The sequence below is a fragment of the Protopterus annectens genome, chromosome 16.part0, assembly GCF_019279795.1.
Source record: "Protopterus annectens isolate FY-2018-M chromosome 16.part0, PAN1.0, whole genome shotgun sequence".
Lineage (NCBI taxonomy): Eukaryota > Metazoa > Chordata > Ceratodontiformes > Protopteridae > Protopterus > Protopterus annectens.
In genome coordinates this window covers 683947918-683962725 of record NC_056750.1, presented here as the reverse complement: position 1 = coordinate 683962725, position 14808 = coordinate 683947918, and the positions used below count along the sequence as shown (strand labels likewise).

At 38.8% G+C, this 14808-nt stretch overlaps 1 protein-coding gene across 1 annotated transcript in view; it reads right to left on the bottom strand.

Annotated features, from left to right (window-relative positions):
- Positions 1-281: 281 nt before the first annotated feature.
- The window catches only part of LOC122790887 (collagen alpha-2(I) chain-like), a 239489-nt gene continuing 224962 nt past the window's right edge, over positions 282-14808 (bottom strand). The window contains exon 7 of the mRNA XM_044058558.1: positions 282-2935. Within this exon, the coding sequence (XP_043914493.1) occupies positions 2786-2935 (150 nt within the window). The 3' untranslated portion in view covers positions 282-2785. The remainder of the gene's footprint in view (positions 2936-14808) is intronic.

Sequence of the window (14808 nt, the reverse complement as noted above, 5' to 3'; positions counted from 1 at the left end):
AGAGATCATTACAACATTTATTTGCACAGCCATAAGGCATGCATTAAAATGTATTAATGCATCACATCAAGCTTTACTTGACTGTTGGGCATCAGTCACCATTCTGTGTAACTGTTCTTAAATTGCTGAATGGTTCACAATCTATGCATGGAAAGGTTCATCATTTACAAAGATCAAATATAGATTTCATTTTTAATTCTGAAGACATAAATTAGCTATGATTATACTAAAGATGCATTATTACAAATCCACAGCATTAACAGTATAATAAAACTATTCTATAGAAAGGTAACTGCATATTTGTTTTGTTGAACTTAAACCATCACACCAAAATCAAAACTCCCACCACTTATCTGCTTGGACCTGATTAAACAAAACACTGCTACAAATTTTCCATAGTACCTGAAACTCAACTTAAGAATTTGCAAAGACCAAACAGTTTTGAGTAGGAAAACATGTTGATCAAACTGAAGAGAATGACAAAGCTCCAGTGCTGTTTCTGTGTATGTAACACAAATGACAATTTACCACACCAGTCTCCATACCAGTGTTGGTGGATTTGGATAAGGTTATAGATGCTTCTCCTTACTGGAAATGCATAGCTGCCATACTGAATCCATTTACTTCCCACTCCCTATAACTGACCCCCAACAACTACTATTTGCATGAGTGGGATGAAAACAAGAATAAATAAAGAAATAATAAAATTACTGAGGAGAAAATGAAAAAATAGTAAAAGTATGACTGGAAAATGTGAAGGCAAGTTGTAATTCTGAGCAGTGTTATAAATGAGAAGTTATGCAGCACACCTTGAGGGAAAGAGAATTATTAAAACAAAAATCATAACATTATTGTCTTCATCCATCAGGTCATCTGGGATTACAATACAATAATTAGTAAACACTGCCAAAATTGTGGCATGGAGGGTTACTTGCACAGAATATTAAAAATGAGAAAAGTGAAAAATGATCTGAAAGACAGGAAGTAGGTGAGTGAATTCTGAAAATCTGTTGACTGTGTCTACAGCTGATAGAGTAGAGAATGAGAGAAAGTTTGTTTGGAGGAGGCAAGACTGACACTGATACAGACACTGCTTAAGGAGAAAAGGATGAGGAAAACTTCTACAGACTAATAGAATGGCAACTTGTTCTGCCTAATTATGAGAAAAACTGCTAGCTTTTCAAAGCTTACCATTTGGATGATCCTAAAAAATATGGTAGCAACTGGTGGATTCATTGGCTTCTGTGGAAAATTGATGCTTGAGATATCATGCTAAACAGAAGCTGATAATGACAAACATAAGTTATGTTCTTAGCAGTGTTTAAAACCTAAACTGAATGTTCTGTTTTATGCACAGGAGAGACATTTGCATTTCATTTCTACATTTTGTTTGGAAAGGTTCTTTGTGTGGTTCCACAATAAATAAAAAAAAAAAACAGTCTTGCAGAAGTCACAAAGTACTAAAAATTGTTTCTTGTAAACATAAGACAGAAAAAAATGTTTTTTCTTCATGCATTGAAAGGCAATTTTTTGTCTTCACCCAAGTTGTCCAGCTGTTTATCATTCATGTTTGCTTGCATGGATCCCCTCAAACTATATGATCCCAGTTATTCTCATTAGGGGTAATGCATGCAAATATATATATATAAAACTATCGACCATGGGATGGGTAAGTTCAATCTGTAACTAAATGGGATAGCTTAATCCGAACACAAAAAGGGAAACTAGCTAGGTTTAAAATAGCCCACAAGGGCAGCTAGCCTAGTACCTACCTATGAACCTGTAACACTCAAAGGAAGAGTCACATGGCACCTTTCCATACGTTTGCATTTCTATAACCAAGGACCACTGCAACAGTGCTGAGTATACAGACAACTAGGGTAAACAAACCACTGCAGCAGTGTTGGTGAGTATACAAACTGACTACTAGAACAAAGGAAATAAATTATTCAGGGAAATCATTTCCTTGTTATAGAAAGACTACCAAACTTAATTCTTTACATTTTCCAGCTGGGTAGAAGATATGATTTCTTTAGAGAAAGATATGGTCTAACTGCCTTTCAAGTCTGTATTCTGTTAGCTCATAACAAAAGCCATTATTTTAGAAACATTGTGTTAGGGTAGAGCACTTTCTTGTAGCAGCAACCCTGAATGCACTGTACTATAAGTTTGGTCAGTTCCCTTCCCTATGCTAGCATTACTCACATATTAACAATAACAGGCACCCTTATCAATACCTGACATATTTCTACTTTGACCTCTGAAACAGGCAATGAACATATTCTGCAACAGAGAATCATAGCTTTCCTGCAGAATTTCTACAGTTCCCAAAAATGTGGATCTTGTATATATGTCAGACAGACAGAGACATTAACTAGGTATGCAGATCTCTATAGAATTGGACAACCACCTAAAAAGATCTGAGACTAAAGCCACTAACCCATTTAAGTTTGTGCTTAGTGTTAAAACATGGAATACTGAAAATGTGGTCTCAAGTAGTATAACTTGTCAGTCATACATAAAAGCATAAAAAGACATTTCATTCATTAAATTAGCACCTTTTTTCATTAAAAAGTCTCTGTAAACAATATCTGTTACCTTTGGCAGGAACTCGAGTCTATTGCATAATTTCTGTAAAATGCCATCTTAGAAATAAAATGTAGCTCACTTTAGCTACATCAACGGAATCTATATATTTAAACAAATGTATTTTCTTGTCCTTTGTTCCTGCAAGCAGTACAAAATGTGTGTCTTTTCCTCCAAAAATACTTTTGAATTAGCAGTTTCAGCTAAAACATACAGGTCCAACTATGAAACTAAATTCTTGGGAGTCATCGCCTATATTAAAGATGGCCAGATCCCTCAGCGGTAGCAGATCGAGTTGTTCAGTGGCAAAATGGAATACTGTGTCTTCATACACACCTTCTGCACCATCCTGAAAAATACAAAGAAAAAAAGTCTTCTCAGTTCCAGGTTTGGTGACACAAACCTCAGTCAGGCACAGCTAACAATCTCATAAGCAGCAATCAAAACTGCTTCTCATAAGCTAGACTAGTAATCATGTGGAATAACACAATAGAAATTTGGTGAATATATAACTATAAATGCTTTGCAGCACCTAATTCTACCAATTGTGAATGCTTTCTCAGACATGAACGCACAGCTAACAAACTTTGTTGGAATTCATATGCATTTAGTTAGGATTTTACACTATGTAGAACATTCCACAAAGCAGAAGCAGGGAATTGTCTTATCCTTATAGATTATAGGTTTGGCATTTGAAGGACAACAAAAATATTTTAGTTTCCCCAATTATCCGGTAATTCGTACAAGTCGATCTTAACTTTAGAGCAACCAAGCAAAATGAGTGTTACATAGGACTTCACCATAAATCCATATTTTTTAGTTTAACTCAGCAAGAAGGTCCTCACTTTATAATGAAAATCCTATCAGCATGGCAAACCCATTTAGCAACAATTCCTCATAAGTGTCTTCTTACACAGGTCTTTCTTACACATCCACTTTATCATCGGCAGGGGAAATTCCCCTGGGGAATGCCACCAGGAAGGCCTATTAGAAGTTCTTTCATATGGTTTGTAACTAAAATTACAGGGAACCTCAAACCTCACTATCACTAATGTATTTTAGAAAGGAAACTTTACTTCCTGTGCTCCATGACATGGGGGAGCTGTGCTCATCTCACCCAAGTTACTTATATGTACTAACTCTAACATCACTGTACTTTGCAGTAGAGAGAAAACTTCACAGTACCACTAATGTATGACTTAACGTGCATATTCCCCTTTTCATACTTTTCATCTCATGGTCCTGAAGATCACATATGCATTCCTCAACATTTCAAAAGAAATTTCCTTCCTAACAAAGATAAAAACAAAAGTCTGATGGAAATAAAGGAAAACTAGCAAAACTAAATTCTACCAACAAGAAGGCAGGTGGAAAAACAAGGTTGCTGACATATGCTATTTAGCATTTGGCAATATAATAAATTTGTGTGCAACTACCTATCTTTAAAACAATCTGTCAGTAGAACATCATTTTCTTTTGAATCTTTAGCATTTTAACTGGGGTACAATAAAAGAGATGGAATTTAAGTCAGCTGGTCATGAAGGGCTACCCTGACCAAACCCAGAGTAACTCAGAACTCTGTGTTTAGACTACAGTTTTTAAGTCTATGTGGTTTAGGCCAGATGACTGTAGTACTGATATTCTGAATGCAGACCACCTGAAATATGCAGCCAAAGTTCTGAATACAGACCACCTGAAATATGCAGCCAAAGCTACTCACACCCCTTGACCTACCAAAAAATGTGATTCCTGAGGCAATCTATCAAATACTGTCTGCCTTGTAAATGTCTTGCTATCGCTAGCCTAAAATGGATTGGAACACCAAAGGTGCACATCAATTACTGCATTAAAACCATTCCAATACACAAGATATGAAACAGAGCTCCCCTGCTATTGATTCTACCAGAGGCAAAAACGGACAATACAATATTCCAGCTAAGTGAACTTTGTTACACCTTTTACAAAAACTTGGGGTTAGTACATGGGGAAACCATCCTGAAGGAAGTATAGGAAAGGCTTCCCACATGACAATGCCTCTATGCAAAATGCCTACATTCTAAGGTGACCATGTCCAAGGAAAGAATCTTCCAAGAAAGATATTTTACATTTACTCAACTTGCAGATTTAACAGCCAAGAGTAAAAAATAAAAAAGTACAGTTGTGTAAGTTGCACTTATCCATACCAGTAGATGCTCAAATTCCTCACTGCTGCAGTAGTGTTTAGCTATTTAGGTTGTATCTTGCCCAGGATACAAAAAACACTTCAAAAACCTCCGATTCCCTCCTATACCTACACAGACTGCTGACTAGCTAATCCCTTGCAGGGGAATCTGCAGTCAAACTAGACCACTTCAAAACTTTCTTGCCCTAACAAAAACAGAAAACTTACTCATCCTGAAATGCCAAAAAAGACATAACATATAACTTTTTATAACATATAACTTTTTATTGCAACAGCTAACTATATACAGTACAAAGGGGATGGAGGCTGTTACAGCTACTGTAGCAATGAGGAATCTGAACACCTACTGTTATGGTAAGTGCAACTTACACAACTGTACTATTGTTCATCATTCAAACTGATGCAGTAGATCTGGTTTGATTTACCAAAGCTTTTCCAACCTTGCAGGAGGAAGGATAAGGATCCAAGAGCCCCTGCAGAATGATCCTAGCAAAGCCAGTCCTGGACCTGGAAAAAGAAACCAGTATATAAGGCTTTGTTAATGTATGTACAGAAGACCACAGCTGCCTCTAAAATGCTTCTACAGTCCACCACTTCCAAATATCCCATCAAAGAAAACAAGATTATATTAGAATGTGCTTAATCCTGCCTGGAAATGTTTTACCATGATGGCACCACATTTCCTCCTGTAGAATCTGCTCCCCAAGACAAAAAAGAGGTGTCTTTATTGCTTCCACAAATGCAGTTCTTTCTTGACAACAACCAAAATTGGAATCTGAAAAACCCAGAAGATGAAAAATCGTGGGTCCATATGTATTTTTTTTTATTAACATTGAATTCTTCTCATGTATAACCTGGAGGAGAAATCATGAGAATCATAGAAGCCATGAACCCTAGAATCCTGAGATATTTTCAGGCTGAAGTTTCAGAGCGATTGGAGAAGATCAGGAAAGTTTTCATGCACAAATCCACCTTTTCCTGTGTAAGGAGTGCCTTTAAAGAGATGTTTCTAGAACATACTCTCAAAGCACAATCCTGTATGAAGAAATCAAAGAATTTCTGAACATTTATTTGGAAGTTCAGACTGGTAGAGTAAAGAACCCATTTAAGAACTCCTGAAGTATGGCAACACCACTAAGTCATTTAAATAAACTGTGAAAGCCTTGCAGTCTGCAGTGAGCTATCCTTGGAGCTACACATTTAGTAAATACCCTAGGTGCTATAAGTAACTTAAAGGGTAATGTAGAGAATTGATAATGTCATCCACACACAGAATCTGAGAGATTCTGATGCCTGGTCTGTAGGAATATAATGAGCATCTTTTAGGTCTGGTGTTATCATAAAACTCTAAAGAGCAATGACTGATAAAAACTCTAAAGGATCAACATTTTGGTATTTTGTTACTTTTACAAACTGGTTGAGAAAGAAAAGAGCTAGAATTGTTCTCCAGGAAAGCTTGTTCTTTAAAACCAGAATACATTCTGGAGTAGAAGCCTTCCTCCCTTTGGTCTAAAGGCACAGGTAGTATAACTCCTAGAATAAACGTGCTGAGGAACATGATGGGGAAAAATGGTTCTGAGTAGGGAGGAATTCCCTGAAAGAAAGTACATACATCCACTGCCAACTGTAATACTCCTGACCCAGTATTAGTACACAAGAGTCTGAAACAACCTGGTGCCAAAGAGAAAGACTGACAGCTAATCTATGCGGTAGTCACAGCTGTAATGACAAAGCGAAGGGGGGGGTGCTGGTGCTGGCATATTCATACTGACGCTGTACTCTTCCCTTTTTCTGAACGGATCCCTGTATTTTTATTGTTCTCCTCCTGCCATCCCTTTTTTGTTTACCATCTGCCAGGAGGTGTCAGGTACTGATTTATTTTGCCTTTTTTAATGTAGGGGCTTGAAAACTCTTACTAACTTCCTGAGTTAATTTCTCTTTATTATCAAATTGCTTGAAAACATAGCAATATGGCAAACACCACCTCCTTCTCAAGAGTAGTTTAACATCTCAGGATTCTTCTCATCCGAAAACTTTTGCATAAAAACACAGACTTTTCTTCTCAAAACAGTAACTCATAAGTGACCCTACACACTGTATCTGCACAAGCAGTGACCCTACACACTATATCTGCACAAGCATACACAATTTACAAAGCATGTTTAGACACCCAAGATAGGTTAAAAATTGTAGGATTCAGACAGAATCTACTTTTCAAAGGAAGTGTGCCAGAAGGAAATTCCCTTGCATTATCTAATATCCTACCGTTCTTTTCTGCAAGGAAAGGGCTGCTGTTAATAAGTGTTCTTCCTTTTTTCAGAGACTAAATGCTGACAGAGTTATTGCAGGAAACATTTAACACATCCTCCAAGGTTGGCATAACAGGCAGGATGGGTAAAGCATTTGGCAAACCCACTTGCAGCACATCATAATATCTCCTCAGTTTAGGGGGAACTTGTTCCCACAAAAATCCATCTTTCATCCTGGAACTAGACTTAGAGAAGGAAAACTCCTCTAATAGAGTAGGAAGGGGCAACATTTCCTCTGAATCAGAGTCCTGTGCTTGAGAATCATTCAAAGGAAAAGCCCCGTCTCTGACTATATCAGGAATACACTGACATAGATAGTCTTCTGGTATGGATTTCTGACTTCGGTAAGGCAAACCTTCAATAAACTCTTGCCTAATGTAAAAAAAAAAAAAAAAAAAAAAAATCATACTTACGAACAAACAATATGGCTCTGGATGAGCAATGTCTAACCTTTTGATGTGATGTCAGTCTCACCTTTATTCTCACTGATGGGTTGGATCTGATACATCGGATCCGTCTTGGCCTTTTACAAAAGCTCAAGGCCTTCAGCAAAGCTCATGGACATTCTACCTTACCCATAATGCAATTCCCCAACTACCCCAGATCTCAGTTGCCGCTCAGCAAAGGACGTGGTTCTCCAGCAAGTGCGGGACTAACCATTTTTATTCTTTTCTAGAATAACTTTACAAATCTGAAACCCTCCTTATAAGCCTATAGTTTTTTTTTGATAGTCTTTCCTTTATTATTTAGTAAATTCCTTACTTGTTTCACTGCCTTTTTAAAGGTCAGCATTACCACCTTTTCCCTTTCTCTGTCAATGTCCATTTAAGTTAGAGGATGTTTCTTTTTCCTTAAGTGTAATCCCCTTCTATCCCTTTCGTTGTCTAAATTAGAAGAGGATTTCTTTTTATTAAAAAAAAAGGACTTAATTCTTACTTTCTAAGCATTGCTTAGCATCCATGTAAGTTAGAGGGCATTCCGCTGTGTGTGTGTGTGTGTGTGTGTGTGTGTGTGTGTGTGTGTGTGCAATTTTTTGATGTACCTTACCTTTCTCCCTACAGCCATTATGTCTCAAAAGCAAGAGGGGAAAGTTCTTGGTTTTAAAATATGCGAACAGTGTGGAGAGAAGGTGCTCTTGAGTGATTTACACACTTTTTGTGTATTGCTTGGGGCCTCTACATCTTCAAGAATCATGCTCCATATACCATGGTTTCAATCAGAGGGCTCTTATGGAGCATAAGAATAAACTCATATTAAAGGGACTGCTTAAAACTCTTTTTATGGAGGTGATTTCACAGGAGTTCTCAAACTCTTCAATGTCTGAAAAGTCACAAAAAAGTACTTCAGTTTTGAAATCTTTTTCAGTGCTGAAATAAAAAGCTCCTGCACTCTCTGCTGCAACAGAACCTTTGGAACAGGCAGTTGTTCCTAGATGCAAGAGTTCGTAGCAGCTTGACCACTTGTCTCCAACCTCTTTGGCTCCCACCATATTTACATATTGGGGACATACTCCATCCATGTAACCAATATCTTCTCAACTCCCATCTCCATTTTTGACTAAATCAAGGTCTCCAACCCTATCTAATTAGTCTACCAGGTGTTTGTCTGACAATGTGGACAGAGTAGTGCAGAGGATTCTAAAGACACTCACCTTGGCCAAGTTATTACTGGATCCCAGCCCAAAGGAACTGGAACCAGAAAAGTCCTCCCCATCAGTGCCTGCTCCTCCTCTGATCCATCCCCTGGATGTTGAGCCAAAAGATTCGATGTCCAACTGCTATCTGTCTCAGATCCTAGACCCTTCAGTTCCTCAGAGCTGATGTCTGCCCAGAGTGTTTCTGCTCAGTAGGAGCAGGAGACCTCTAAGAGCCAATATTCCCCAGCTGGATTTGCAGAGCAGGTTCCAATCTCTCCAGATCTGACCCTGCCATGGGGGCTTTGGCATGGGTGAGTTCAGATCCTACCTTTGCCTCAGAGCTTCTGTCTCCTGAGCTGGAGATTCCTTTGGCCCCAACAACCCTTTTTGTCAGATCTGGGTGTTCTTCAGAGCAGGGACAGAGTGCCTTTGATGTTATGAGGAGGGTAATGATTACATAAACTCTATCCCAGATCTTCCTTCCAGTTCTGGGCCAGTGACTTTACCTTCTCATGTAACCTTTCCACAGACACCCCAGGCCTCAGGACATCCAGCAAGGCACCCCCCTTCTGAAACTTCCCAGACTACCCCACTGAGGAATTCCCTCAGAAGAGGACTGGCAAGAGGAAGCATCTAGACTCCCCAGAGAAGTCAACTGTATCAGATACTGATCTCAACGATACAGAAGGGTCCCCACGGTCACCTCCTGAAAATGTCTCCTATGGAAATATCCTGGAAATATCAAAGCAGAGAGGTGACTGGCAGTCCACATCCCTTTCAGCTTGAAGGGTTTTGGGTCTCACTTTTCCACCTCTTGGGTGACCCCTCCTTCCAATGAGCTTATTGAGTTAATCTCTCAGAAGGCTTGGAAGACCCCAGACTCTATACAGCCGACTCGTAGGACGCCAAATAAATACATTACTTCTAAGGACAAGCCCTTCCTAACTAAACGTGTAGCAGTTGATGCCATGGTTGTGACAATGGCCACCAAAAAGGAACCGAGACCAGTTCCTCTATCCATCCTCCAAATACAGATTCCAGGACCAGAAGCACACTTTTTCATCAGCAACCTTTGCCTTATGGTCACTGAACTAATTGACCCATTTTACTAGCTTACAGAGGGGCCTGTTGAAAGAACTGTCACACTCTCTCCAAGGAGCTGAAGCTGACAGGGCAGCAAATATATTCACCACTCAGCTCACCACCCTCAATTCAGTTGTGAACTCATCTGTGAGACTCGTATCATATGCAGCAGATGGAATGAGTAGGGAAGCGGGCTCAGATATCTCTCTTAGGAGGCAGGCCTGTATGCGCCTTTGCAATTTTGCAGAGCCTTCAAGTCTTGCTTTATCAATGCCCCTTTTGACGGCTCCTGTTTGAGCCCAAAGTAAAAGAAACACACCCCAGATATGAACAGGAAGGCAAGACCTTTTCTGTTACTGGAGTTTATTTTTTCCACACCTACTAGACCCTATCGCAAAGATTAGAGATAGTGGAAAGATGTGGTTCAGAAAATCACAAAGGTCTTTCCAAGACAGAGTGAAAGTTCCACTACAGGCAGAGGGGGGAACAATAATAGAAGACACTGCCCGCATGGCAGGGGAGTTCCACAGAATCAGGGCTTCAGAGATTCTTTGGTAGACCCTTTCAACACTCCTGAAGAGGTACCAGACTGCTCACTTCTGGAGGCAGTCTGGGGGACAATTGTCTCTCCACCTTCATACCTGGCAAAAGATAAATGACAGATGGGTGCAGGACATAACATCCAGGGGTTACACTATTCCCTTTTCCTTCCCTGCTCCTATAAACAAATAATTTCCAACCTGAGACATTCAAAAGTTGCTAAGAAAAATAATCATCAAAGAATTCCCCACAGAGGATTCAAAACTTACTCAACGTTCTTTTTAGTTCCAAAGAAAACAGGACACTGGAAACCCATTTTGGATCTCAGCATTCTAAACAAATCTGTGAAAAAGACCAAGTTCTGCATAGTGATACTGCAGTCAATACTTACATTCTTGGAAAAAGAAAATTGGATGTGCTCTATAGATTTTCAGGATGCGTACTACCATATATGAATGGAAAGATGATCCAGAAGCCACTTGCACTTCAGGCTAAGAGCCAATCGCTTCCAGTTTTGAGCTTTACCCTTTGGTCTCACTACAACCACCAGAGTGTTCAACAAATGAATGGCATTAGTGGCAGCTCACCTGAGATGATATTGATTCTGGGAGTTTCCATATCTGGACAACTGGCTCATAACCGCCCCGACCAGGTATCTTCTATTACAAGCCACGGGCAGCAATTTCATACTTTAAGAATGCTTTACAAAGTCTTGTCGTATATGAAAGGGAACTATGATGCTAACACCCCCATACAAAAACTCTTCCCCACTTTGGGATCTGTATTTTGCATTGTCAAACATTATCTGTCATACCTTTAAGCCATTTGCTAACTGTGACTTGAAGTATCTTTTTTGGAAAACTCTCCTCTTAGTGTCCATTACCTCAGCAAGGAGAGTTTTAGAATTACAGGCTTTATCTGCCAAGCCACCTTACCTGGTAAATACCATAAGGACAGTGTTTCTTTATGACGCAACCCCTCTTTTCTTCCCAAAGCTGTGAGTGAAAGTAACCTCAATCAATCTAATGAGTTAACAATATTCTTCCCAAATTTCTAAAATAAAGGAGAACATTCATTACATCTTCTGGATGTTCATAAACAATTACATTTCTACCTACACTGAACTGCAGAAATCAGGTAAATCAGATCAGCTGTTTCTTACTCTGAAGTTAAAAAAGGTCTACCAGTATTGAAAATTACCTTATCCAAATGGCTTTCACAATCTATTTTCTTCATTTATAGTTCTAAAAACAAAACTCTCGCGACTCTTGTTAATGCTCATTCCACGAGAGCCATACATATTTCTGCAACCTTTCAAGCTAGGCTAACTTCGGATAATATCTGTGCTGCAGCAACATGAGAAAAACCTCATACCTTTATTACTCATTAGAAAGTAGATTTGACCTCCAGGAGTAGAGCATCTTTTCGTTGTAAGGTTCTAAAGAATATTCTCCCATGAGCCAACCAAGAATCCAGTAGTTTGGGATGCAGTCCCATCAGTGGGAATAAAGGCGAGATTGACATCACATAAATAAGTTACCATAATGTTCCATGGGTGTTATCCAACTCAACCTTTATTCTCACAACCCACCCTCCATAACCCCTGCCTGTACTCCTGGGAGATCGAGTAGCACTAATTGCATACTGCCTCAGAAACAATCTCTTTCGGTTAAGTGATGAAAAGCTTTACCTCTAAAATGAGTTATCAGGGGCAAACAAGATCAAAGAGTTAGGGAATTGGATTATGGATAAGGTAAGAATGCCCATGAACTTTGCTGAAGGCCTCGAGCTTTTGTAAAAGGTCAAGATGCATCCAATCTGACCCATCAGTGAGAATAAAGAACGAGCTGGACAACACACATGCAATGTTATGGTAAGTACATGACTTTTTTCTTTTTGCTAGGAACATCCCTGGAAGGTCTCTTTCCCCAGCTTCTCTGAGAAGAACCTACAAGAAAAACTCCCAGACCCAAAGAAGACAGTTCTCCTATGCCCAGATTGGACAATGGAACTGCTCCAGAGGAGATGGCTAACCCCCAGACGATGGCTGCAGAAGGTAATATGTTAGAAGAGCCCAGAGATACCCATGAGTGATCTGAGGAGCAAGAAATGGCCACAGCAAAGTCACTAACCTGTGGCTTATGCACTGCGTGAGCCTATAGCATAGACAAGGACTCCAATTATACTGTTTATTTCTTTTTTTTAAGTACAGCAGAAGAAGAAAGAGCAGGACTGGTATAAGAGTCCATACTGTAGCTGAGGAATAATCCTGATTGCCAATAAACACTGCTGGGAAGAATCATAGGAAGGTAAGCTGTCAGACAAGTACTCACAAGCCACACACATTCTCTCAAAATTCAAAAGCAAGCACAAGCAGTGCACAAAAAACATGTCAGAACTCTAAGCCCCTTTCACAGGAAGTCCACTGATAGAAAACAAGAAATTATGTTGTCATGAAGTATATATAAGCAACCAAACATAAAATACATTTCTAGCCCTGAAATGCACTTCCAAAAGTTTAAATATAACACCTGCAAGTAAAATGTCTAATGCAATAAAAATATGAAGGCAAGTATACACAAGCACCACAATAATCAAACACTATTAGTACATAAACCACTTCCCAATCTTTTAATTCCTTGCACTTCAATTAAAATGACTCAAATGCAGTGCACTTTTCTCACAAAAATAGTCCCACAGTTCAAGGATAAGCTCTGTTTAAAAACAGCAGTTCCTATATACAATGAGGACTCTGTCAGAAATTAAGCCTGTATCTAACTGCTACTCCTGTGAAGCCTCACAGCTCCTTCCTCTTAAAGCATCAAGAAAATACTAGTTATCTACTCTCTAACCACTAATTTCCCTTCAAGGGGTTAATCCCTCTGCAGTCAGAGTGCAGGTACTGGAGGCAGCCAGAGCTTTTTGAACACCCAAATAGCCAAAGGCTTCTGCATGATGAATATCTTTATGATGAAAAAGTCCCAACCAAGAACAAGTCTCCTAAGAAGAACCTTGAAGTGCATAATAACTCTAAGAAAGAATGGACTTACGCAGATTATATAATCAATCTACATTCCACCATTTTGTGGAACGGCTACCAATTCACAAGCCAAGTATGTGACATTAAGGAACTGAAGTCTGGGTGCATTAAAACATCTTTTTTTTAGCATATGAACTTATTTATTTTATACAAGAAACATCTTTATTGAATTATGTATGACGCAGGCAATCTTACCTTTATATAAATGAAATTAAACCATACCGACACAGTCACAGTTGCAAACATTATACATTAGACACCATGCTGACACAACCGTAGCTACAAATATTATAAATCACTTATAATATATCCAGTCATTGTCAGTTAACCATTACATAGTTCATTCAAATCATGCCTTCTTTTAAACTTTGTTCCTCCATGTATGGATCAAACACTTACCCTTTTTTCCTATGTAATTTGCTAATACCCTTTTCTAAAGATCCCAATTCCAATTGTTTTATCTCTTCGCTACTTCTAGTGAAGTTGGTTTACATTTTGATTTCCATTTTCTAATAACTGCTTTTTTAGCAGCCATCATAATTAGACTCATCAAGAGCTTACCATGTCCTGTCAATTCTGATTCAGTATCACAGCTCAAAAAAAAAAATTTCCTTAGTTACACCAATTTGCTCACCCAGCATCTCTGATAGAGCAGTCTGCAGGGAATCATTAGTCTGCCAACTTATTACTTATTTTCTTATCCCAGAAAATGTCCCCAGTTACCCCTGTCTTCCCAATCATACATTCAACATTTGCTGTCTACCTGAGGAAAAATTCTTTGGAGTCTACTTGGGGTATAAAAATTCCTATGTTAACACTTCCAAGCAAAAATCCTAAATCAGCTAGATTTTGCTGCATATTTCAGAAACATACATATATCCCTCCCCCATGATTTCTTTGTGAATTGCTTAGCCGATCTCTTTCCAATCCTTTCTAACCTCCTCTGATTGATTCTTATAGTTATCATGCAATATTTTATATACTCTACTAATTATTCCTTTCTTAACTACAACTTCTGTTCTAGATTCTACTAAAAACTCTACCAGTGCTGGTCTTTTGTTTAGAATCTAGTGCACTAAGATCAGAAAATTCTACAAGTCTGCAGTGACTGGGCTGATCATGGAACATGTGTTTCAGGAAGGAGAGCCAAGTCAGTCAAGTATATTTGTGCCAAACAGGACAATGTAAACCATGTTTGATCTGTCCCTAAATAAAACAGAAAGTTTTCCTTTCCTTAAAAGGGACAATAAGTCAATGATACAATCCCAACTTAATCAAGCAAGACTTGTAATTTCTGCATTGGTTTTGGAGGCAAAAGACTATTTATAAAAGACTTCACACATAACTGATTTGGACCACAGAGTCCAGAAGCTTCTACTTTTTATGCCTGTCTCATTCCTCAGCTCAATATAACTGAGTGCTTCCAGGTAAA